This window comes from Pseudonaja textilis, chromosome 1, assembly GCF_049901715.1.
Source record: "Pseudonaja textilis isolate UNSWEBS1 chromosome 1, rPseTex1.2, whole genome shotgun sequence".
Lineage (NCBI taxonomy): Eukaryota > Metazoa > Chordata > Lepidosauria > Squamata > Elapidae > Pseudonaja > Pseudonaja textilis.
Window position 1 is genome coordinate 228,052,608 of NC_141990.1, and position 25,571 is coordinate 228,078,178.

A 25,571-nucleotide genomic window follows, 5' to 3' on the forward strand; every position below is an offset into this window, starting at 1 on the left:
CAGAAATCATGACTAATAAAACCAAAGCCTTTCCTTTTACACCACTCCTTTAGCCACACATTAAACTCAGCTACATGCTGGCCTTTCCCTTTTTGTTTCTTGTACACATACCTTACACACCTATACACATGCTACCGTGTTTCTCCAACAATATGCCCCCCCAATAGGAAGTCCCAGCATGTTTTCTAGGCATTAAGCCCCTCCTCCCAAATTTAGGCCTATTTTAAAACATGCAAAATGGGGGGAAGGGTGAGGGGGACTTGCTGTTAGAAGCAGCCTGCGGGCAGCCACAGACCCAGGTTAGCATGTGGGCGGCGGTGCCGTGCATGTCTGCTGGCAGCGTTTCAGCTGCTTCTTGGGCCTCCATAACTTCCACGGTTCCCGCCTGTGCTGGTGCCCGCGTTGTGCTCTAGGCGAGGGTGGCATGGGGGATGGAGAAATTAATTCACCCCCGAAAAGATGTCCTAGCCATTTTTTTGAGGCTTAAAAAAAAAGATCTGTCCTTATTATATGAGAAACACGGTATATACATATATACACACATATATACATAAGTGTTGTAAGTATGTGTATATATTAAGAATTGCAATAGGCATCATGTTGGGGACATGAAATTAGGTAGTCCATTAATATCCACATGAGTTGTCCTGTGCAGTTTTTCACAGTAAGTTCTCCACTCACAAATATGGAAGAGAAGTTTGACATACTCATATTATTTGGATAATTACTGACAAAGACAGTAATTAGGGAATTATTTTGTAGCATTTTTTTTCAGTGCTGTTGTAACTTTTAAATGGTCACTAAACAAACTGTTGCAAGTCAAAGACTACATGTCCTTGGGAGCATGGGTCAGACAGATGACATAACAACTATCGAAACACTGAGAGGCATTCTGTCCTCCTCACTAGTCAAGTTAGCCCTCATTTAGTAGCCAGAATTAAAACTGCCAACTTGGTTGTTAAATGAAGCAGTTGCTAAGTAAAACTGCAACTTTATTATTTTACTTCAGCTTTTCTGACCTAAAAATGTAGTACAGGTAGTCCTCGGTTTACAACAGTTTATTTAGTGACTGTTCAAAGTTACAACACTGAACAAATAATTTATGACAGTTTGTCACATTTATGATTGTTGCAACATCTCCAGGGTCATATGATTTAAATCTGGATGCTTGACAACTAACTCACATTTATGACCGCTGCAGTGTCCCGAGGTCATGTGATCCCCTTTTGTGACCTTCTGGCAAGCAAAGGCAATAGGAAAACCAGATTCACTTAACACCTGTGTAACTAATTTAAGAACTGCAGTGTTTCACTTAACAAATGCAAAAAAATGGAACAAAATTTGCTTAACAAGTGTCTTACTTAGCAACATAAATTTTGGGCTCAATTGTAAGTTGAGGACTACCTGTAAATGTAAATGTGAGGATTGGTTGCAAAGTTACTTTTTCATCATTGTGATAACTGCAAATGATTACTAATCAAGTCAGTCCTTAAACGAGGACTATCTGCTCAAGCAGTTACTCTATCAGTATGAATGTTGAAGCTAAACAACTCATAGACTTATGTGGTATTATATTTGCTTCTACTTTTGCAACGTTTTAAATTCATGACAAATCCCTCTTCAAAAATATTTTTGCACAGTAATTACACATTTACAGTGTCAGCCTTTTTGCCTAGTTATTGTTGCACTACAGTAATTGAGATTCTGTTATCCCAGAGCACTCACTCATGCCCAATAATCTACTCCAGTGCAACTTGTTGTATGGGAGAAAGGTTTTCATGTTTAGACACTGGGATAACTGCAGGGGAAAAGTATCTTCCCTATCTTCTTACTTCCTGGTTTTTAATATATTTCAAGGAAATTATAATATTCTTCAAAATCATAAAGAAGTTTCATCTTTCCATTCCTGCTCAAATTTATAGTACTGAATAAAAAGACAATCACACACACATTGGGAAAACAGTTCATGAAATATATTAAGATACAAATAAATAAAATAGGTACACATGAAGTGGTGTACATCTTAGTGAACTGTGCTAAAGGATCAAAGAAGAGCATCAATCACACATTAGTGCAACATATATTTAACAAAGAAATTATTTCACTCAATCCTGTGCCAGACAAATGTCATGACTTCAGGTCTTAACTTTCCAGAGGCTGTGGTCCACAATACAGTGGAAGAGTCATCCTTCCTTCTAAAGTACACTTTTAAAAGTGTGTAACCTAAAGGGTCGGCATTGAATCTGCATTTACCTGAGCATCAACTATGCTATTTCTGCTGAAGCTCAAAAATTGGCATTGAGGTGGGTCACAGTTTTTGGTTAAGGTATGGACATGGAACTTTGACAGAATGGAAGGTTTTTGGTCTTGTTGATTCCATTTGGGTGTAAAACAATCTTCCCAAAACTCATGGTTTGGATCACATTTAAGGAATTTACTATTTCTCCTTCTTAAGAACATTAAAACCCTAACCAATCAAACATATTCTTTTTTTTGCAATATTTTGAAGATTCAAACTTCAAATATCCAACAGGGTTGTTGTTTTTTTAAACTAAGACTTTTGCTCTTTCAAAAGAAACTGGACCTTGCAAGCTATCCTAAAACTTCAAGTAACATGTTATTCACAAACTGCATTTTTATCTTCTTTCTTCTCATTACCTCACCCTTCTGTTCTAAACCCTGTGCCTCTCCCATATGAGAACCTTCCCCAAAACAAGGAAAAAGAAAGCTCAGTTTCAATCTCATAGAAGCAACAAGTGAAATACAAGGGTACTAATTCATCTTTTGCACATCTCCCAAATGCCATAATACAAACATAATACAGATCCAAGGAAACACTGTACAGAGAACAAAGAAAAGTATCACAATTATCCCATCCCAGCAAAACTGTCACTTAGCCTATTTACCCACTAGACCCCACATTCTTCTTTAGTCCACCAGCTGCCCTCTAGTGCTTGATGCATCTTCATTGGGATGGAGTTCATTCTCAAAACGTTTATCCATGCAGATATGCTTCAAGCCAGGTTTCTCCAGAGAGCTTAAGAGATCTGTAAGAAAGTGTAGTCTTTGATTACACAGAAAGGGGAGGCAGAGTATGTGTCACAATATGTGCCTTCCCGATCCTTCAACATTTTTGTTACCCCCTTACATTTCTTTGATTCTCATCTCTGTGCACATTGATCAGTATACAGAGAGTCTTTTTCCATTGCAACTGAGTGAGGAAAAATTTCCACTTGTGTCAAATGATTGTTCCCCAAATGTGAAGAAGCAGGCATCCTGACCATCATTTCTCAAGGACTATTCTAGTTTTGCCCTGATCTTACCTAATCACTAAGATAATGTGAGAATATATGTTGTCTTTCATTCCCATCAGAAGCCTAGGTGGAGGATGCAAGGAACCAGATCTCAGACTCTGGAATTTCTCGTTCTGGTAAATCATTTGTTTAAAATCATGCTCTAAAGATGATTTATTTCCGTAAGATTTAGAGATTACATAGCTGTTACTACGGTATCCATTCGTTCTATGGTGCTATTGCAGTTCTTATTATCAGGTATATACTGCCTAGCAAAACTCCAGATTTCAAGGAGCTGCCTTTATTATGCACCGCACAATGAAACATGGGCAAGGCTTGATTTGCTCCCACTATAGACCGTGTGAGGGAGACATCAATTTAGCTTTGTTCAGTTGCCCTTTTATCTGCTTCAGCCTATCAACTGTTTTACCGGAGCCAATCGAAACAGAGTTCATAAAATTCTTGCCATATTTACCGCAAAATGTCTCCAAAGGCTGTAAGTAGGGGCTTGCTCTGATAGGTAATACCATACTTGGCACAGAGGGATTTCACAAGAGGAGCTACTTTACTATAGTTGTGGCGAGGCATTGTGGGGAAAAGGCTGTAGAGAAATAAAAAAGTTTGATTTATTTTTTTAAAAATAAAGCTGATTAAAAGATTCACAGATCACATAAAAAACACAAACTAATAAAGAATGAAAAAGCTTCCAATTTCCTATGCAGCAAATATAGGTACAATTTCACAATTATTGCTTACTCTATACTACGAAAAAGTCATTTTTTCTATTATCCATTTTTTTTTCTAATCATCAAAACCACAAATCATAATGCTTTATTCCCATTTTAAGTAAAAAAAAATTCAGTCAGTCATAAGTGTAGATACTGGGCTTTTTTTTAAATCAATGAAGTTAATTTTGCCATCTCCTCTGGTTCCATCATCTTCACCAGCCATTCCTCCATAGTGTGCTGTGACAAGCATTTCCAGTTTGGAGCATAAAATAATCTCATTGCAGTTGTCATATATCTTAACAAAATGCACTTAAACCTCTCTAGGGGCATTCCTCACTATACCATATCTGTAATTTATTCTGCCTCCCTATCTTCCTCTTCCAGATTAAAAAAAATGTCAACACTTTTTAATAAGCTACTCTGTAATGTTTTCATTGGAATGTCCAGACGACTAAATCTCAGAGTCTTTCTTTCAATTCCAAGAGTTAAATTATCCAATTCTCTTTGTTGAACTTTTGATTTTCTAAAAATTTCACTCAGTTAATGATTTGTATTACCTCTCCAGAAAACCAACTTTCATCTCCTTTCTTAACTTTAGAAATATTTCATATATTTTTTTTTTCAAAAGCATCCATTTTATTTCCCAACTGATAAAATTTATTCCATTTGTTGAAAAAAGTTCTGAAGTATATCTTCTGTAGTTGCCGACTGTTCTAGCACACCCCTTCGGCTCTAGCAGTCTTTTTTTTTTTTTTTCAGAAAACGTCCCATGCAGGCAAAATAAAGACAAACCACTTTGGTTTTCCCTTTGTTTCCTTCTTTCAGCCACTTTCATTTCTGTCACAACAAACATATTTCCAAATGAAATATGGTCTGAGTCCTAAGCTTATATTTTGTTGTGTAGAATCCCCCAAATGTATACATTCTTTAAAGATATTTGTGTGCCGAGCTGTTCTCTTTAGCTGATTCAATGAACTATTATCAAAGAACTTTAACCAAAAATAAGAAACATTTAAAAAAAGGACTGTGCCCTTGTCCATTTTAAAACTTTCTTACATCTTTGCTTAATTAAGTTTCTTGCAAATAATTCTTGAACTTAAATAAAAATCTCTCTTGGTTTTTTTTTATAGTCTCAAAAGAAGGTTAAACTCACTGCAAGGAGTTTTATATTTGCCAGAGACATTTATAATTAAGTAATATTATGTTAAGGAGCTGCAGTGGTGCAGTGGTTGGAATGCAGTTCTGCAGGCTACTTCTGCTGACTGCCTGCAATTTGGCAGGTTGAATCTCACCAGGCTCCAGGTTGACTCAGCCTTCCATCCTTCCGAAGTTGGTAAAATGAGGACCCAGATTGTTGGGGGCAATAGGATGACTCTGTAAATTACTTAGAGAGGGCTGTAAAGCACTGTGACACGGTATATAAGTCTAAATACTATTGTTAAGGTTTTACTTACTGGTGTTCAATCTGGAAATTCAGATGACCGGTGAACCAGTCATTGAAAAATGATTGATCCACATTGCATGTTGCGTGGAGCTGTGGGAAAACAAAGAAAGAATATTTTTTTCCCTTGTTCCACAAACTTATTCAATATTTCCATTCTGATACTTCATTCTAATTTTTATTCCAATGTAACATCTGGTGACAGTGAGCAAATTGCCTAGCTGGAAATCTGGATCTGTTTTATCTCTCACTAGTATTAACTAGATCCACAGAAGCTAGTTCTACCTTTTGCTATTATTTGTATTTATTCATTCACTTTAAAATGTTTTATGCCCTTACCAGATTACCAGATTCTAGGAGGCTCGCAATTCTAAAACATTCAAACATATTTCAACATAAAAAATAATATGTTAAAATCCTAACAAATCACTGTCTGTTAAAGAACAACCTCATTCCCCACCCCGCCAAAACCTGATAAAAGAGGACTGTTTTCACAGTTCTTCTGAATGATAAAAAAATCAGAGCTAATATTAGTTCAGAGGAAGGATGTTCTAGAGCAGTTCCAGAGGCAGCCATTCTCTACCTCCCCAATCTGTATAGATATCTGCTGCTTCCTTTCCCTGTTAGATCACGTGGTAACCCATGTGGAAATATCTGGTTTTAAGCAATACCTTCCCTTGCATATTTAAGACATACCCAAGACAAAACATGCTCTGGCAATCTCAATCTTTTCCTCCCTTCCTCATATGAAAATGAATTCACCTTAAGGCAAGAACAACTAACTCCAGTTTTGAGGTATACAAAATCTGACAGAGTTTTGCTGCCAACAGATCAATCTAATGATTATAAAGGACCGAATCAGCCCAGTATCTACTGGTTACTACAGGATAGTAACGTTCCTGCTCTTCAATATTTTAGGGACCCTTGCCTAGAGCCCCTCTTTTCTGGAAGAGTCAGCAAGTCTGGATTGTTCAAACCTGGTTTTCTCATTGTACCTACCTCCCAGCTTTCGAGAGCAGCTGCTAATTTGTGCTCAAAACAAGATCTCAAATGAGAAACCTACCTGTCTCACTATATTATAGAGTTCCCTAGAACCACCAACCTCTACATAAAAAGTCAAAATAGAGAAGTCAGTAAGCAAAGGCTGTGGCAAGACAGAGTGGGTCTGGGTTTTTAGCAATCCCCTGGACTGAGTGGGTGCACAATTTGGGGGTCCTCATAGATTTATCCTCCTTCTCAAGGAACAAGTGGCAGCCATGGCTGTGGAGGCCGTTGCACAGATTGGTTTGGTGTGCCAATTGTACCCTTTCTTTGACTGGGATGCCTTGCTCACTTCCTATTTGGATTACAGCAATGCATTCTATACGGGGATCATTTTTTTTAACCTACTTCAGTTTCTGTACTGACCAACCACAAAATTTCCATCTTTCACAGTTAGTTTGTATTTTCTGTCATGTCGCCGATCGCAGAAAGGAGACGCGAGACTGAGTGACCTTTTTTAAGCTCTTTTATTTAGTTCTCAGATCGGCTCGGCTTTCCTCGGATCGGTGGCGGCTTATATTGAACTTGCCCAGCCAGCCGCGGCCAATGACACCGTTTTGAATCCCCCGCGATCGGTTTCCTGCAATCGCGGGCAATTCGGAACGGGCCAATCGCTGCGGCACACTCAGCCAATCCGAGTGCCGTGCGTCCTGGCCAATCAGGACGAGGGGTTACAAGAATGCTAATGTAGCAATACAGAACATTTTCTTTGTGTTTTTTGTGATTGTGTCATTTATATTTGCTGGTCGTTACTTTTAAATTTTATTTCTCCTAGATGTTTCTTCTGGAAAAAGAGACTGAACGTGGTGCCACATTCTTAGGTGGGAGGAGTGGAGATAAAGAGAATATTATGGCTAAGTGATCTTCTTTCCTGTGGGAAATGAACTGTCTGGGCTTGGGGCCCTGGAGGTGGAGATTAATGACATCAAGCAATGTTGCAATACTTCTATTGGAGAATGTGACTTATGGGGGTTGTTTCTAACTTGTGGGGTAATTCCGGGTTGTGTCAGATCTGGAATTACCATGAACTTTGTCAATTTGATGTTTTCCTAAATAAAAGAAATCTTTTTGAAGATGGACTTTGTTATTTTTCTTTTAACATGGATTTCATTACTTGGAAACCTGACAGTATTCCGGATCTCACAAAAACCATACCCCCGGAGAGGGGTTTTTTATTCAGGGTCCCGAGTCCTGCCTGCTTACCTGGAGTTTTGGGTAACAGTAAAGACTCAGGGAAGGTGGCAGAAGGGCGGAATCTGGGGGGAATGGAATGTGAGTGCAAACTTTGTGGGGGGCCTTGTGTTAAGTTGTTGGCTGAGCAGCAAGCCTCCCAAAGAGTTCCCCAGGAAACCATCAGAGTAACGGCGGTTGTGGAGGACATTGCCTGCCAGCTGGGGGCCTGCCCGAAATCTCCGACTGAGTGGTCTGGAAGCACAAGTATCCAGCGGATAGAAAGAGACCTGCTTGGCCAAGCAACCCTTTCTGACCCACTAATTGATCGGCTGTGAATGGCAGCCAGGGAGTCTCGAGCCACGATCTTAGAGTGGAGAGCTGCAACTGGACCCATAGGATCGAGGGGAGACCACAATGAACCGGCTGAATGGCAATACCAAATGGCAGTGTGCAGCCAAACTTTCGAGGATCTACCTGACCAGCTGGAACAGTTTGTGATTGGACGTGAGGGCAGGGGCCGGCAAAGGAGGCAAATCCCACCCCTGGAGAGATCGTGAAACCAAAGCTTCCAGCCCGTCAACTTTCGGCTTAACCCAGCTGTTGGGAGAATAGTCTCCTCCCATTAACATATCGTTTGCCTCCGAGAGTGGAACGTGGAGGGGTGAGTAGGGTGGAAGCCCACAAAGAATCCATCGGGGAATGAGCCCTCCCCACCTCATTTACCTCCAGCTGACCAAATCCCCCCAGGATGGGTATTTTATCCAGGCCGAGGATGGGTTAGGGAAGAAACTCAAAGGAGGCCAGCTCAGGCTGCAGCCCCGCCTCCCCCCACCTCTCCCCCTGCCCCCCACAACCAGCTCTGTGGGCAAACGCTCCAACACCTTTTAAAATCATGTTTGATGGGACTGCTAGCAAAATTGCTTTTTTCATGAATAGAGCATGGTCTTACATCAAAAGACATGGAAATGAGTTCCTTGGCGACAATTTGGAGGAAGAGGCATCTGAATAGTTCACCCAGCTAAATGATAAAGGAGCCCCTGAACTAAATAATGTGGATGACTTCTTAAGAGAGTGCCGTTCACACTTTGAGGATTCTTCCCGAGCACAAGAAGCAGAGGCTGAAATAAAAAGCATCAGGCAGAAGGGTAGACCCGCCAAGGTCTTAGTGCTTGAGTTCAGGATGCCTGACCACTAATCTCATACATTGGGTCTCAAAGATTACTTGTGCACTATTTCCAAGAAAGCCTAGATGAGAAGTTGTTAAAAATCTGCCTGTGCTGTTGTTTGCCAGAAGACAGAATCTTATGACTGGTACAGGATGGCCATAAAAATGGACAACGCCCTCAGACAGCACAGGAAGAGCAATACTGAGAAAAAACCAAAAAGGCGATTCACATGACGTTCATTTCCACGCCAAGGAGAAGGACGTCAAACAGCAGCCCCAACAAATGTCAATGAAACGTTTTCATTGTGGCCAGCTAGACCATTGAGCATCAGAATGCTTAACCCCAGCCCCAGTACCTCAAGGGAGAGCACCCGCTCCCCCTAAATGGAAAAAGGCTTTGAATAAGGCAGCACAGATCCAAAAAATACAAGCTGACAAACATCGTTCCCAGCAGCCACAATTTAAAGTGGGGGATAAAGTTTATTTGTCAACTAAATATTTAAAGTTACATTTACCTTCTAGAAAATTAAGTCCAAAGTTTATAGGACCTTTTCAGATAATTAAAGTAATAAACCCAGTAACTGTGAAACTTAATCTCCCTAGGTTGTTGGGGAAGATACATCTGGTGTTTCACAGTAGTTTATTAAAGCCGGTTATTACCGTGTTTCTCACAAAATAAGGCCAGGCCTTATTTTTTTTTTGAGCCCCGAAAAAACAGCTAGGACGTCTTTTCGGGGGTAAATTAATTTCTCCCCCCCGGCGCACCGTCTCCAACAACAGCATCTGAGTCGCTCCCGCTTTTCTCCCGTCCCCCTAACAACAGGAAAAAAAAGATTTTGAGGTACCTGGGAGCGCTGCGCGCTGCATTTTGGTTTAATCCCGAGCGGCTGGGTGGGTGTGAGAAGAGCCGAGCGAGCGTCTCTGCTGCTGCTACCCTTGGTGCTCCAGCCTCAGGCTCTGCAAGTTTGCAAAAGTCCTGGTGCGCAGCCTGTTCCTGCATTCCAAGTTCCCAGGCCATGCTGTAGCTGTCCCTCTCTCACCAGTGCCATCTCCAATAACAGCGGCAGCAGCGGCGGGAACCATGGAAGTTACAAAAGCGGCTCCCCCACCCAAGAAGCAGCTGAAACGCTTCTGTTGTTGGAGATGGCACTGGCAAGAGGGACAGCTGCAGCTCAGGATTAAACCAAAATGCAGCGCGTGGTGCTCCCAGGTACCTCAAAATGTTGTTTTTTTTCCTGTTGTTACGGGGACGGGGGAAAAGAGGGAGAGACTTAGATGCTGTTGTTGGAGACGGCACTGGCGAGAGAGGCGCCAGAACCAGTGGGAACCATGGAAGCTATGGAGGCCTGAGGAGCGGCTGAAATGCTGCCAGACATCCACGCCGACGCCGCCCGCCTGCTGACCCAGGTAAGGGAGGGGTAAGGGAGCCCTCCATGCTCCACCATGATTGGCTGTTAGGAGCGGCTGATGATGGGGCGTAGCTGCCCGCTGGGCACTCCTAATGGCAAGTTTCCCCCCTGCCTCCCCCCCCAATTTCACACGTTTTAAACTAGGCCTAAATTTGGGGGGAGGGGCTTAATTTCATTTTATGCCTAGAAAACATGCTGGGTCTTCCTATGGGGGGGGGGGGCGCATATTGTTGGAGAAACATGGTACTTCTTCCTTGAGGCCTGCAGAACAGGCACCCCTGAAGCCTTTGTCTATTGCAGGGCATGAACATTATGAACTTAAGAAAATTTTGGATTCTAGGATTTTCAGGGGGAAGTTACAATATTTAATTTATTGGAAAGGCTATCCAATTTCACAACTTAGGTTAATAGCTGGAAAGTAAATGGTGATAGATTGGTGGGGAGATTCCATGAAAAATATCCACACAAGTCAAAACCAAATTCTTGGGTGTCAGATGAGGTTAAAATGTGCATTGTATGATTGTGTTTAACCTAATTTCAATCTTTGTGTATTATATGTCGTTGCAGGGGTTTCTTTTCCAATGAGGGAGGGCAGCCTGTCAAAATCGAAATTGACATAAGCGTAGCCATTTTAGTTTGTTTTAGTATATATTCTTTTTCTTATTTTCCCTGTGGCAGTCATGGTGGGAAAAGTTGCAGGTTTGCCACATTCCTAAGGTGGGAGGAGTGGAGATCAAGAGAGTGTTATGGCTAGGTGATCTTCTTTCCCGTGGGAAATGAGGTGTCTAGGCTTGGGGCCCTGGTGGTAGAGATTTATGACATCAAGCAACGTTGTAATACTTCTATTGGAGAATGTGACTTATGGTTTTTTTTTTCTAACTTCTAATATTGTGGAGTAATTCCGGGTTGTGTGAGATCTGGAATTACCATGGACTTTGCCAATTTGATGTTTTCCTAAATAAAATAAATCTTTTTGAAGATGGACTTTGTTATTTTTTTTTTTAACATGGATTTCATTACTTGAAAATCTGACACATTGGTTTCTTCCCAAATCATTCAGTGATCCATCTCAAAAATCAATGCTTTGAACAAGAGGAAATAGACTTACCTGGGTAGATACCCAGTCCATGTTTGTGTCATAGTCAATATTCATTGGAATGTGATTCATTTGTGAAACCCAGATAAACCAAGCCGCTTCCAGAAATCTGCAAAGTGCAATATAGTGTCAAATTATTATTTTTTGCTAAGCACCCTTTCACGTAATACTATGGAAGTAGTTGAACAATAAAGATGGAATGAAAGCACATTTCATTATAATGAAGACACATAAATTGTATGTTTGATTTTCCAAATGTTTTCAGTAAAGCTACTGAGCAATTTGCCACTTTGGAGAAAGGTGTCCATCTGTCATCAGGGGGTCAGATGCCATCCATACATTACTAGTACTCTGCTGAATATTTTGACCCTTGATTGGCTGAATGGTGTTGTCGATATGTTTTTTTCCAATAACTACAGGCTGTGAAAGTTTGAAGGCAGAGTTAACCTCAATCTTAAGAAGACCAAATGGTTGTGGGTACATGGACTTTCTAAGTTTGGGGATTTTCAGTGTGGGGTTCTGAATGGAGCTGAACTGGTAGATGTAACTAGTACACAATTTGGTGGGTATGCTCCTGCTCAAACAACAAGTTGTTCATTGTGGCTAGGTTTTTGCACATGTTTATCTTGTACAGCATTTATGCCCATTACTGTACCAGGAAGCCCTCCTCACAGTTATTCATGCCTTAGTTATCTCATGTGTGGCGCTGTCCTTGAAAACCACTTGGAAATTTCCAGTGGTCCAGAATGTGGTCATATAGCACTTCTGTTTTGTGAGTGGTATTTTATGAGTAATTGATAATTATTTAAGAAAAAAATGAAGTTGGGATTACCTGGACATCCAGTAGTATGCCATGAAACACTTAAACCCCATAATGGGCATGTAGACAAGGATGATTCTGATCTGGTAAGTGACAATCAAGGCTAGATCCTGTTTCAGAAGAAAGTGAGAAAAGACAGTATTTTCTATAAGTAATCCTATGCTATAATATTTCTTAGAAAATAAGCTCCCATTAGCAATATAGGCTTTTGAAGAATGGGGAATAGGCAAAATATTCCACACAGAAACTATTTCACTCCAGAATGGATGTAAATACAGCTTTTGGGGGGCAGAAAATGTTAAGAGATTGGGGCCTTGGAAAAAAAATAATACAAGTTTGCTGGTGGTGCCTGACAGGAGGCAGGGGAGGAAGATAAAAAGGGGAGATAATAAAGTGAGGTGGCCAGTGGGACATAACATGCTAGATCAGCAGCCTATTAGCCAAGGGATAAAAATAAACTGAAAGTGGGGGCAAGCAGTGAAATAAAGAATACCAGCCCGCCCTCCCCCCCAACACTTGTCCTATCCAGATTTTGTTTCATCTGAAACTGGGAGTAACCAAAGCATTCTAGGTTTCAGTTCTGTCAAATTGGAGCTGATCCAAAGTAGCTCAACCGAATTTCCAGAACATGATGACATGTAGATCTGAAATATTTTTTTCTCATTTGTACATATCCCTAGGTTGGCATACTTACCACCCATTCTTTGCGTTTGATTGTAGAATGGTATATGGAGAACTGGAAGAAGGGAACTATTAAGAGTGGTGCAATTACTGTTAAATAAGAAGAAATATACATCTCTTTAAAAACACGCTTATTCACTCTTTTGCTCAAGTTGTAATTGTTATAGTGCATCCTACACTTTCTCCTTATTTGGCTTATATTTGTTATTTCAGAACTATGTTCTGTTCATAATTCAACTTAATAAATTCAAAAACTAACATGTTTCATCACCAGGCAATAAAGTAAAGTATTTATTATTCTATATTTCCTCAATCTTATTTTTTTGTGTTGTAATGATTCAGCATCTTTAATTTCTCATATCAAATCAATCTTTATTGCGGTCATAAACCAGCATATAATTTGTCACCTTCTCACTCTCCATTTCTGATGTTACCATTTGTCTTTATTCCAAATTCTTATGATACTGTCAACTCTCATTTTCATCCCAGAACTCAACATAGAAGTCTTCTCTGATGAACTTATAGCCTTTGATTTGCAAATTCACTATCTTAGATGCTGTAACCTATAGCTCCCTGCCCTACAAATCAGGGGAGGCAGTGCAAATAACGGATATGTGGTATTTTTCTGTGACAGAGATACTTACTGAAGAAGTACTTGTGTTGATAATTGTAAGGCATGAACTTCTTTTTCTGCAATCCAAGCTATGAAGAAAGATACATCAGTAGTTCATTCAAGCAACAGAGATATATTTCCTTATGCTCCTTTCATTATTTATGTTAGTGTGACACATGGACTATGGGCAGCTGCCGAGTATGAGCAGGGTCAAAATGTTCAGGTGTTGTGAATCTACTGCTATTGTAGTCTGTGCCACTGCATTCTGAATCAGCTGCAGCTAAGACAGCTAAAGGAAGAATGGATAACATAAATCCTACTAAGACTGAGTGGCTATAAGTGGCTATTTGCACTGCCCAGGTATAGGAATATTCCACCTTTTATCTTCTTAAGGTTAGTATGCAATCTGGGGGGTCTATCTGGATTTGGAGCTCCTGTTTGAATAGCAGGTGTTAGCTGTGGCTAGGAAGATCTTTGGAAAACTCCATTTGATACACCAATTGTGCCCTTTCCTAAATTTGTTTGGGGTGGTGGTGGGGAGAACCTTCAGACAATCATTCATGCCCTAGTCATCCCATAGCCTGATTACTCCAAAGCAGGCTGGATAAAAATCGATGATTTTTTAAAATAAAAAAAAATGGATTTTAAAAAATTTAAATCGATTTCTTTTTAAATTTTTTATCAAATTTATTTAAATAAAATGCTTTTGGAATAAAAAACTATCTAAAGATATTTTTCTATTCAAGATACATTAATAATTTAGTTTATTCAGCATGAAATGGAGCTTAGTTATGTAGCATGAGGCTGTATATTCTACAGTATTAGGACTGTTGGTAAGTCAACAGCAGGTCAGAGGAGGAGCCGCTGTGGGACAGAGATGAACAGATGCTCTTTAAAAATTATGATTTAAATCAAGCCTTTTTATTACCATAGTGATTTAAATCAAACCCACCTTGCTCCAAAGCTGTCTACATAGTGCTTCCCTTGAAAAATAGAGAAGGCACCCCTTTAAGGCTCCCCAGGGAGCATGCTGTTTTAACGGATCCAGATTGTGGCAGCATGAGCAAGTAATGGGCTTGCCTTGGAATGTGTAACACCTCTGCTTTGCAAGCTGCAGCTGCTTGCTGGTTTGCTTCTGAGTATGATTCAAAATGCTGGTTGTTATCTCTAAAGCCCTACACAGCATAAGGCCTGGCTATCCGAGGGACCAGCTGTCTCCTATACTATCTGCCCAGTCAATCTGGAATGCTCCAGGTTCCTTCAAATAAACAATGCCACACCCAGTGGGGGGATTCAAATATTTTTGCCACCGGTTCGATGGGTGTGGCTTGGTGGGTGCGCTTTGCGCATGTACACACACTTTGCATGCACGCGCATGCCAAATGTGCACTTTGTGCAGGCATAGAGGCATTTTCGCAGGCGTAGAGGTGTTCTAATTTGCCTCCTGCAAGCTTGCACGATCCCGGTTGCTTCAGCAGCTGCTGTGTGGCACTATTCTGTGGCGTGCAAAGCAGCTGCGCTTCAAATTCAGTGGATAAAGGTGAGCATGGAAACTTGGGCGGGCAGGCGGGCCCAACAGCAGAGGAGAGAACCGGTTCGGTCTCCGCTGCTCATCGCTGCTACCGGCTCGCCAGAACTAGGCCGAACTGGTAGAATACCACCACTGATGCCACGCCTCAGAACTCTCTATCTTCCCTGTAGCAGAGACTGCCTTCTGGAACGAGGCTTCCCCTCAAGATCTGGATGACCCCTACCCTGCTATTGTTAAGAAGAGTTTTTGATGATCTGGCTCTTTACACAAGCCTGTGATGAGGGAAACCTCTCACTTCATTGTGCTTGGCATTTTTATCTTTATTTTTTATGTATTTTATTGTAATTTGTTTGATTGTTGTGAGGTACCCAGAGTCCTTGAGAATTAGATGGTATAAAAGTTTAATACATCAGGATCATCATCAACATTAGGAAGAGAGACCAAAAAAGACAGATTTGTAGCTGAAAGATGCAGTCTTATGCACACTTCACATTAATATTTCAGACTCCATCCTTGTCACCAATCCTTGCATTTACAACTTTTCCAGGTCTATAAAGCAATGGAAAGCTGAAGGAAGATCATAAGCACAACTTCAGTTTCACTTAGTGACCATTCTGTTTAACAACCAAGTTGCTGGCTTCAATTGTGGTCACTAAACAAAGACTACTTGCAAATGTTAAAGCCTAAAGGAAAGCTGAAGTAAGATCCTAAATAGAGTTGTGGTTTTACTTAGCAACCAATTGTGCCAAACGAGGACTACCTATAACAACAAATCAAACAAAAGGATCCAGTAAAAGTAAATCAAATTAGGTTTAAAAGAAAAAGTAAAAACAACAAAATGACTTGGCAAACACAAAACACAGATAATGAAGATGTATTGCTTTCAGTATCTTCTATTTGTTCTTCTAAAATTGCTTTTCAATAATATGCACTCCACAAATGTACCTCTCTAGATAGTTTCTTCCCTAGGGAAAATGCAATGGGATGCATGTTCAGATCAGGGTCTTTACGAAAGCAGTTTGGTTTGGCATGATGCTGGAAATGTAAGGAATTCCACCATTTGGCTGGAAATCCCTAGAAGAAAGGAGAAAAGAGTAGACTTTCAGATCATAGGAGGACAAAAAGGAAAGCCTCCTTAAAGGTCAGGACACTTACTTTCAGGAGACTCAAGATGATCCTATGGGCAATATGGTTTCCCTTGGATGTTTTAAGGACTGACAGATGACCCAAATCATGTTGGAGCCAAGACAATTGGGTCTGGAAAAAGAAATCTTTTTTAAAAATGAAGTTAATTTCATATACTCTACCATATAGAACTAAATCAATGCATTAGAACACATTTTAGGGAGATATTCATGTTAAATAAAATAAGATTCTGTAAACCTGCAACCTTTAAGTTGAAAAGGCCTAATTGGTCCCTGTCTATGAATTGCATTTGGACCATGGACTGTCAATTTAATGGCCAGGATTGCTGTCATTAAGTGATGCAGTCACATGATATTGCACTTTACAACCGTATCGCTTAGTAATGGAAATTCCGGTCCCAATTACTGAAGTTTAATCAAGCACCGCCTGTAATTTGATTCTGACTTTGAAAAGAATAACCAGGTGCTAACTGTACTGCCGTTAAATTGCAAAACTGAATGAAAATATCCCAGATCAGTGACAGCTAACCTTTTCATCGTTGCATGCCAAACATGCCCGCGTGCGCATGCACATGTGCCTGCACCCATAATGCAACACATGCATGACCCCCTGCCCCCTGTGCATGCATGCACAAACCCCCTGCCTTCCCCTACACATGCGTGCATAACCCATGCCCCCCCACCCCCTGCACATGCACACGCATCTCCCGCATGCGCCCCATCCCTGTGCCTGCACAGCAGATACCCGACAATTAGCTGGCTGGTGGGAGGCGTGCATACATGCGCAGTGGAACTGAGCTGGGGTGATGGCTCGTGTGACGGCAGAGATGGCTCTGCATGCCACTTCCGGCATGCATGCCACAGGTTCGCCATCATGGTCCCAGAGGCTAAGGCTGTTATGTTATGTGACATAACGAATAATGCTGTTGCAGTACAGAAGAAACCCTCCCAGATCTAGTTATTGTACTTATCTCACTTTAGTGAAATGTGTGAAATTCTTTAGATCCTCTACATATACAGAAAAAGATGCCTATTCTTATTACATGACAAGATCCATACCGTACCTGAGCAATAGTAAAAAATGCAACACCTGTGTAGAATGGTATTGAAGATGTGCCAAAATACCAGATTATCAGCCAGGCAGAGATATCAAAGAATAAAATATGAAGAAAAATCAGACTGAAAAACAGGAGACTTGGCGTCAGAAGTCCCATTTTCTCAACAGTTGATCGCAGTTCCCGGAAGTCATTAATAAGCAATTGCTGTGGGGAAAACCCAACAAAATTTGTCATTCCAGATGAAAAGAATCACTTAGTTCCATAATCATACAAATAATAATATGAAATGTTGATTATAAAATGTAATTCCCCAAGCTTTTTCTTGGTATTGTTTTAAATTTTGACAACCACCTTGATGCTGCCTAGTTGTGTATGGTGCCTTTATTTCATTTTGTATTGTATTATATTATACTTTATTGAATATAATTACTACTCAGAATTCAGAGTCATCATCCAAGAGACACTGGACGGTATCTGGTTGCAGGAGGCCAAGTCCAACAACTTGACTGGACGGTCTTACTCAGTTCTGATTCCTCTTATTTAATATTTTTAAAAAGTATGAAGGTCATAACATAAAAAGTTCTCAGTGACAGAGTTCATTTATATGGCCGCCCATCTCATACAAATGACTTTGAATGACTTACATTTAAAAACGAACAACACCCCCAAATATAACTCTCCCCCCTGCCTAAGGATAAACAACTAACTATTAACCATCAATAGCAGTACAGCTCATCTTCTTCCCTGATCTAAATGCCTGTGTGAACAGCCAGGTCTTCAATATGTTGTGAAGGCTAACAGGTCACCCAAATGTTGGGGTGAGAGGCATAGCGTTCCACAGGACAGGTACTGTCGTTGAGAAGGCACGACTCCAAAAAGATGACCCTGCTTAATAGAAGAGCACCCAGAGCATCCTTTTTTTACTAGATCTAGGGCAGAAACAATAGGAGAAAGGATATTGCCTTATGCAATGGAAGGCTTCGCAGTTGATGACCAGCATCTTCCCATATGCAAAGGCAATGGGGAAGTAGGCAGGGAAGATTGCAAGTTGGCTGGGTAAGTCTCCTCTGCCCATATCCTTTCTTCATTCTCACTTGCCACACCCACTTCACCTTCACCTTCACTTGCACATACAGCACATCCTCTTTCCCTGGCCTCCCTGTGCTCAAACAGATGCAGTCAGCCTGCTCAGCCTGTACTTGCTTCCCCCAGCCTCCCTGCATTTTATGTGCCCCTTACACTCTCTTGGGATCTTTCTGACTCTGCACTGCATTGCAGCACTCCCTTCCCCAACTTACATATGATTAATGTTGGGCTTTCTGCCTGCACCCACATGTTACCTGGAATTCCTTCCACTTCCATGTCTGAAGCTACAATAACCTGGACTTGCCACCTCTAAGCGATGCAGTCACGTGACTTTTATAACAGCATTACTTAGAAACAACCATTCTAGTCCCCCTTGGGGACTACTTGTAATGTAAGACCAGAAGTAGGCAACCAGTGGTTTTCTAGTGCTTAATTACACTCTCTACTGTTCCTCATTGTGCTAATTGTAGCTGTTAAAGGACACAGGTTCCTTATCTCTAGCATACAATCAGTAACATAGAATTCTGATTTTAATTTTCTCTGAGCTGTATTTTTTTTTTAAAGTATAGAAATATATCTGCATTCCCAATTCTGATGTCTTACAAACACTCACATTTTTACTGGGTTCACAACTTGGTTGATCATGTGCCAGTTCTCCTATCAGCAAGGAATTCAAATACTTGTTTGGTTGAGCCTTACTCAAGTGAAATGCTGTGAATGCATCCTGTGAGAGAAAAGTTATCATATTAAACAGAATGAGAAACACAGATTTAAACTAAACTTAAACTGAACAGTAGTCACTTTCTTGTCCCACGCTGCTGAATGCCTTTAAGGAGCTCGGGACAAGCAATCCAACACTACAAAAGTTTCCACTTAATTTATTGGACTTTATTAGGTATCCCCAAAGTATGACTCTTAGTTATGTAGAGATTCATCTAATGTCCAATCTTTGCCTCAATAGTCGCCTCATTAGAAAAGATGGTTATCTTCATCCCATAGAGTTATAGCAAAGGAAAACTCCAGCTCAGGGTCCAGGTAAAAATGCCCCCAAACTCCCCCAGCCCAACCAGAGATCAATTCAGTGACCAATCAGGATTACAAATGTGACTATGTGACATGAACTACATCTCCCAAGAGGCATTAACTACATTTCCCATGAAGCATTCCCTTAAGGGGACAGCTCTCATTCCTAAACTAACCATATACTGTCTAACCAGCAGTCACAAAGAGCTTACATTTAAAACAGTATTATACATTATTCAGTCAGTGTCCACCGATGGCATCTAGAGCAGTGGTTCCCAAACTTTTTCAGTCCACCGCCCCCTTAGTGCTACAAACTCATCCGCAGTACCCCTACCCGGGGGTGAGATTCAAATTTCTCAACAACTGGTTCTGTGGCCGTGGCCTAATTTGTGGGCATAGCTTGGTGGTCACGTGACTGGCTGGGTATGGCTTGCTGGCTGGGCATGGCTTGATCATGTGACCGGGTGGATGTGGTTTGATGGTCATGTGACTGGGTAGGCGTGGCTATGTGACTGGAAAACCAAATACAAGTGGTCCTCGCTTAATGGCCGGTTGCTTAGCAAGTGTTCTAATTTATGACTGACCTCTCCAGAGCTACTTGACCTGTTTTTGGAGTTTTGACTGCCACACACACACACACACACACACACCCTTCTAACCCTGCTGGAGCAGGTGGTTGGACTAGATATCTCATTCACTTTCTCCTCCCTCCCTCCCTCTCTTTCTTTCTGTCCCTTCCTTCCATCCCCCTTTCTTTGTCTATCCCTTTTCTTCCTTTCTTTCTCCCTTTTTCTTTCTTTCCCTTTTCTCTTTCTTTTCTTTCTTGTCTCTTCCTTCTCTCTCTCTTTCCCACTTTCTCCCTCCCTCCCTCCATCCCATTCACTTTCTCCTCCCTCCCTCTTTCTTTCTTTCTCTTTCTGTCCCTTCCTTCCATCCCCCCTTTCTTTGTCTATCCCTTTTCTTCCTTTCTCTCTCCCTTTTTTCTTTCCTTACTTTCTTGTCTCTTCCTCTTTCCTTCTCTCTTTCTCTCTCTCTATCCCTTCCCTTCCTCCTTTGCTTTCTCCTCCTAAGCTGAGACCCACCTGAAACACACACATACACACACACACACTTCCAACAAGGTAGGCCACCAGCAAGCCAGGCAAGTGGGGTGGGGTGGGGAGCTGAATTGCACCCTGCGAGAGGCCCACCTCCAGCACTCCTCTGCCACCCCCCTTGCCTCTTAGTGCCCCCATAAGTCATCCCATTGCCCCCCAGGAGGTACCACCCACTTTGGGAACCACTGATCTAGAGTTTGAGCATTAACCTGGGAGTCATTATTCAAAAAGTAACGCACAAAATTTTGGTTTTATTCATATTTAGATTTAATTAGTATAATCACTGGTATTTAATATTTTTTATTAACTGTGGGTAAAATTTTCAGAGATCTTTGAGGCTGTATCAAGGCTTTTGGGGACACACAGCCTTGGATCTGCACTTCATTCTAAAACATGACCTGGAGCAAAAGCTTACATACATTCACTTTTAAGAAATCCTGGCTGTGGTGGTCATAAACATTTCAAAAAGGATTTGGAAGAATTGTGTTGGATCTCTTTTAGCTCGTCACTGTTTATTTAAGTAGGTTTGTGTTTTCCAGGCACAATCCTCAAAAGTACTAGGAGCTGTTTAAAGAGTCATGTTGATTTAATAAATCATTTCTTTAAAGCAGCCACAACTTTATTTTTCAGCTTACACAGAAGTCTGAAAATAATAAATCCCTTTTAATGAATTGTAGAAAATGCTCTACAACCACATCCTTCTTACTTTATTAGCTCCATTGCTTGGTATGTATGTATATATGTATATGTGTGTATGTGTATATGTGCATGCATGTATATGCATGCGTATACACACACAAGTTTAACCATTACTAATAATTTGAGTTCCTAATTTGCCAATTTTAAGAAGTTTAGCCTAATTCTTCTATTGGTCAAATACTTCCCTATAAGCATATGTGAACATGTATCACTTGGATTCAAAAGCAAAAGACACTTTGGAGTATACAGGGCAACAGATAGCATCTTTCCACAATTTTTTCACATTATGCATTTACAATAATCTTTCTCATTATGAAGTTATTATTAACTAGTCCATGCATATGATTTCATGCACCTAATATGAGAGAGAGAGAGAGAGAGAGAGAGAGATCAATTTGGATGTTCTTGCTCCATTTTCAAACAGCAAATAAGAGAGCTTTCGAAAAACTAATGAATTTTCTCAGTGTAACTTCTCCTCTTTCAACATAGGCAGGCTTCAGCACTGTCATCTGAACATCTTGCTGTTAAGTATTTTCTATTAGAAGTAAATCACATTGCACCTTACAATCAAGGGTTCTTCATTTAGCCAATACTTCTATTATACTTCTATCTCATGTATTAGAAAACAAAAATACATACTCTATGTAAACTTTAATCAAGCAGTCAAAAATAATTGATTAGTAAACTTTTCAAATATGATCAAACCACAAACCAGTCTTGACATTACAAATGCTGGGGATCAATCTGGATCTAAATAATTTTAAAGTATTCCTGACAAACATCACACTCTAAAACATCAGCTTATCGAAGACCATTTTCAAAATTTAAAAATGACAATGGCACATCTAACATTGTGATCATAAACATTTTTACTCAACCTTACTGCTATATTTCAATGAATTTTATATTCATCAGAGGTGCTTTGAAGCTAGACTTATTTTTTAAAACAGCAATGCTATTTAAAGAGGTCAGATTATACATTAAAACAAGAATTATAAAATAGAATTTTAATGAGGAGAGCTGACTCAAATAACTTGTCAAACTTGTCAAACACCAATTAGTTTATGTGAATTATGCCAAGATGACACCAAGGCTGGCTGGGAAAAGATTATACTGAGGAGAGTTTAGAAACCACCCAAATTTGCAAGGAGGGGGGAAGCTGGTATGAAAAGTCCTGACTATGAAAGCAAAACCATCTGTAACTCCAAGGAATATTTATGGGCACTATTCCTCAGTGAGGAACGCTTCAAGATGGGAGCAACCTCATGAATCCTTGAATTTCTCAGTGAGCTCTATTGTAATGAGGACAAGGATAATCCAAATTTATTTAAATTTAATTTATAAATTTTAAAGAAATTTGTAAATTTTTTTAGAAGATAGGCTCAAGATCCAAAAAGATACTATCAAGATCCCACAAAGTGATAGCACTGCTTTATATTAGTAAGGCCACACTTGGAATACTGCATCCAGTTCTGATCACCACCATATTAAAAAAAATGCTGAGGCTCTAAGAGTGCAGGGAAGAGCAACTAAGATGAATAGGAAGCTGGTTGCGGTAATTGTGTAGACTGATCTAACAAAGAGAAAGATGAGGGATAACATGATAGCAGTCTTCCAATGTTATAGAGGCTGTCACAAAGAAGTGGGGTTGTGGGGGTACAACCTGTTCTCCAAAAGCACCTGAAGGCAGAACAAGAAGCAATGGATGGAAACTAATCAAGGAAAGATCCAACCTAGGCAAGGAGTAACAGGAAACTTATCAGAGAGAGGTCCAACTGAGAAATTTCCTGACAGTGAGAACAGTTAATTAGTGGAGCAGCTTGCCTTCATAAGTGGTGAATGGTCCATCACCGGAGGTTTTTAAGAAGAGATTGGCCAGCCATTTATCCAGAATGGTATATAGGGTTTCCTGCCTAGAAGACCTCCAAGGTCCTTTCCAAGTCCGTTTTTCTGTGTTCTTTCGGGATAGGTGCCCTTTTGCCAATTCAGATCTCCCTCTGCTCAATCAGCACTCTGGAACGTAGCTGTACTCACCGTGGCATCCTGCCCAGCGTAGTGGGAAATCACCCTTTGGCCCCCCGGGTGCCGCTTGTAGAAGCTGCTGATGTCGTAGACCTTCCTGTCAATCACAAGCCACTTTTCCTGAAGATGAGGCTGAATCCGTCCCGTGCGCAGACCGATTTCTTCCCACGTGAAAAAACGGCGGGAACAGATTTCGCTCCCGTTCGCCTTTTTCTCTCCCCCTACAGCCCCCACCCCGGTATCCTGCAGCGGAGGAGCCATTTATTCCACAGGGTTAAATTCCGTGCTTCTTCAACAAGGATTTCCTCGACGACTCCACAATTCCCGGACAAGGCAGCATGAACAGCTCTAGCAACAGGAGGATCGAGCGCGCTCAATCTTGCTCTGGAACTCTCTCTTCGGCACCTGATTGGTCCGTCGAGCTGCTAAGATACATCATTGGCTCTCCGGCGTCTTTCCTTAATTAGCGCTGGCTCCTCATTTTATGACTCCGTGTAACTGAGCCGCCTTCGTATGTTTGATTAACGCTCACGCCCATGGCAAGTTTTTCACCTTGCGAGTCTTCGTGGGTTTCTTCAGTCTCAGCTCCCAGACTCAGCACTTCTTTTCCTTTCAAGAGCTTATTATCCCCATAGTGCAGCACTTATTTCATGAATCATTAACAATCTTTACATACCGTCTATCTTCTCTGAATCACTTATTTCATCAGGCTGGCACCTTAGGTCAAATAAGTTTTACTCTGAAAAATAGGCTAATAGGTTTAGGGCAATGAGTCGCCCAATGCCCCTGCTTACTGAGTTGTCTTTTTAGAATGGATGAAACGTCGTTCTGTCGATTATAATAAAAAGAAATGAGGTTTCTCCTTCCCCTACCATTATTTTGAGAAGTAATTAAGAGAGAAAGCGGTATGTTGCAAGAATGCACTAAACTTTGTCATGCCCAATTTTATCTTCCATGATCCTTGGAGGAAGACTTAGATGCAATAAATCCAGTTCATTAAGGATCATAGAGCTGTCAAAATTTACATGTTTTTTGCTTGCAAGTAGGGAATGAGGAGGCTGTGCCCAGATGGTGCTATTCATGTGAGGGAAGATAACTTCAACATGCATTATCCTGTAGTGCCACCTTCTCTTTAAAAAACTTTTGCTGAATGAAATAGAAAAAAATACGAGTTTTTAAACTACAGACGTAAGAGTTAGCCCCTTCCACATACATGATGTATTAATGGATCTGCTAGGTTGGTTGCATAGTCCTAGAGCTAATTCACATGGAGCATATAAACCAAACTGATCAGGCCTCACTTGGTGAAGATTAAAGGGGGTAAACTCTTCTTTGGAAAAAAACTTCAGGCATTAAATTCATCTGTCATTACTGTGCTTCTCTGGGCATTTCTAATTTGCAACAAATAAGAATTTATTGAAGCACAGTTTGAAAACTTTCAATCCAAGAACTCCCAATACTTTGGGATCAGGAAGTACACTGACATTTTGGGATCATGTTGTAGCTGCTCAGAGAAAATGGCTGCCACAGTTGGCTTGCCCATTTACAAAATGGCTGTCACAAAGGGTGTGGCCTTTCATAAAACATCCCTGATGAAATTACTTGCTGCTGTTCCAGCTTTCCTTTTGTCTTTTTCTCTGAACTGATGGATGTACAGTATTTCCAAAACATTTGTTTATACCCAGTTTCCATTTTTGTTTTCCCAGAGCACCTACATAGTTGGTCTATGTAGAATCCAAGGTCTTTGAAAAATAGATAACTATGGAGGCTGTTAAAAATGTAGAATATGACAGAGATGGAGATATCTGTTGGCATGTTAGTGCCTGCAGTATGTTTGTTGAAGTCCTGCCTGTAAGAAATAAGTAAATTCAAAAATAAAATGGTATATAAGATGCTTAAAGGTTTTACAAATACGGGTTGGACTAGATGACCTTCAGGGTCCCTTCCAATTCTGTTAATCTGTTATCAAATGAAATATATCTCCCTGTATATACATGCTTTGCTTTTATACTTTTGATATGCTCCATTGTTAAGCCTTTTTATATTTTTAAGGCATATGTATAATGTGCCTTTTATATTATTATTATGTTTGGGGGGTTGTTATAATCTGTTTGGGAAAATGGTAGTATATGATGAGCTTTTAAAAATTCAGAAGTTAGAAAGAGGCCCTGATGAGGAGATGTTACATTCCTTAACGCTAAGGAAAGATGCCATGTGGGCAGCCAAACTAAGAGGTACGGAGGAGTACAGATGAGAACATAAAGGAAGAAGATAATTCCTGGAGACATGCTAGGATTAGCTGCAACACCTGAGGCCAAATCCAATGAGTTTGAAATAGGAAGGGAATGAGTCTCAAGAAGGAGGGAACTTGGGTGACAAGATAGAACTGTATATAAAGTATGTTTTGAGGTTCTAAAGGTATAGCTTTTGATTTGAACCTGTTTGTTGAG

At 40.6% G+C, this 25,571-nt stretch overlaps 1 protein-coding gene across 1 annotated transcript; it reads right to left on the minus strand.

Moving 5' to 3' along the window:
• Positions 1-1,961: 1,961 nt before the first annotated feature.
• Positions 1,962-23,500, minus strand: LOC113449138 (acyl-CoA (8-3)-desaturase-like). The gene is made up of 12 exons (XM_026720132.2): positions 23,134-23,500; positions 18,894-19,004; positions 17,201-17,398; positions 16,147-16,248; positions 15,937-16,065; positions 13,492-13,549; positions 12,861-12,937; positions 12,179-12,276; positions 11,359-11,455; positions 5,476-5,555; positions 3,769-3,894; positions 1,962-3,047 (listed from the first exon to the last, which is right to left on the minus strand). The coding sequence occupies exons 1-12, from the start codon at positions 23,380-23,382 to the stop codon at positions 2,996-2,998; spliced, it is 1,377 nt and encodes a 458-aa protein (XP_026575917.1). The 5' UTR covers positions 23,383-23,500; the 3' UTR covers positions 1,962-2,995.
• Between the last annotated feature and the right edge of the window lie 2,071 nt (positions 23,501-25,571).

What these genes read in the sequence shown, in the direction of transcription:
- LOC113449138 (XM_026720132.2), bottom strand. Translation starts at nt 23,382, where the DNA reads ATGGCTCCTCCGCTGCAGGATACCGGGGTGGGGGCTGTAGGGGGAGAG. An exon ending in CATTTTTTACTATTGCTCAG is followed by an intron (nt 16,249 to 17,200) that starts GTACGGTATGGA and finishes TTCTTTTTCCAG; the next exon opens with ACCCAATTGTCTTGGCTCCA. An exon ending in GGAAGAAACTATCTAGAGAG is followed by an intron (nt 13,550 to 15,936) that starts GTACATTTGTGG and finishes CTTTCTTCATAG; the next exon opens with CTTGGATTGCAGAAAAAGAA.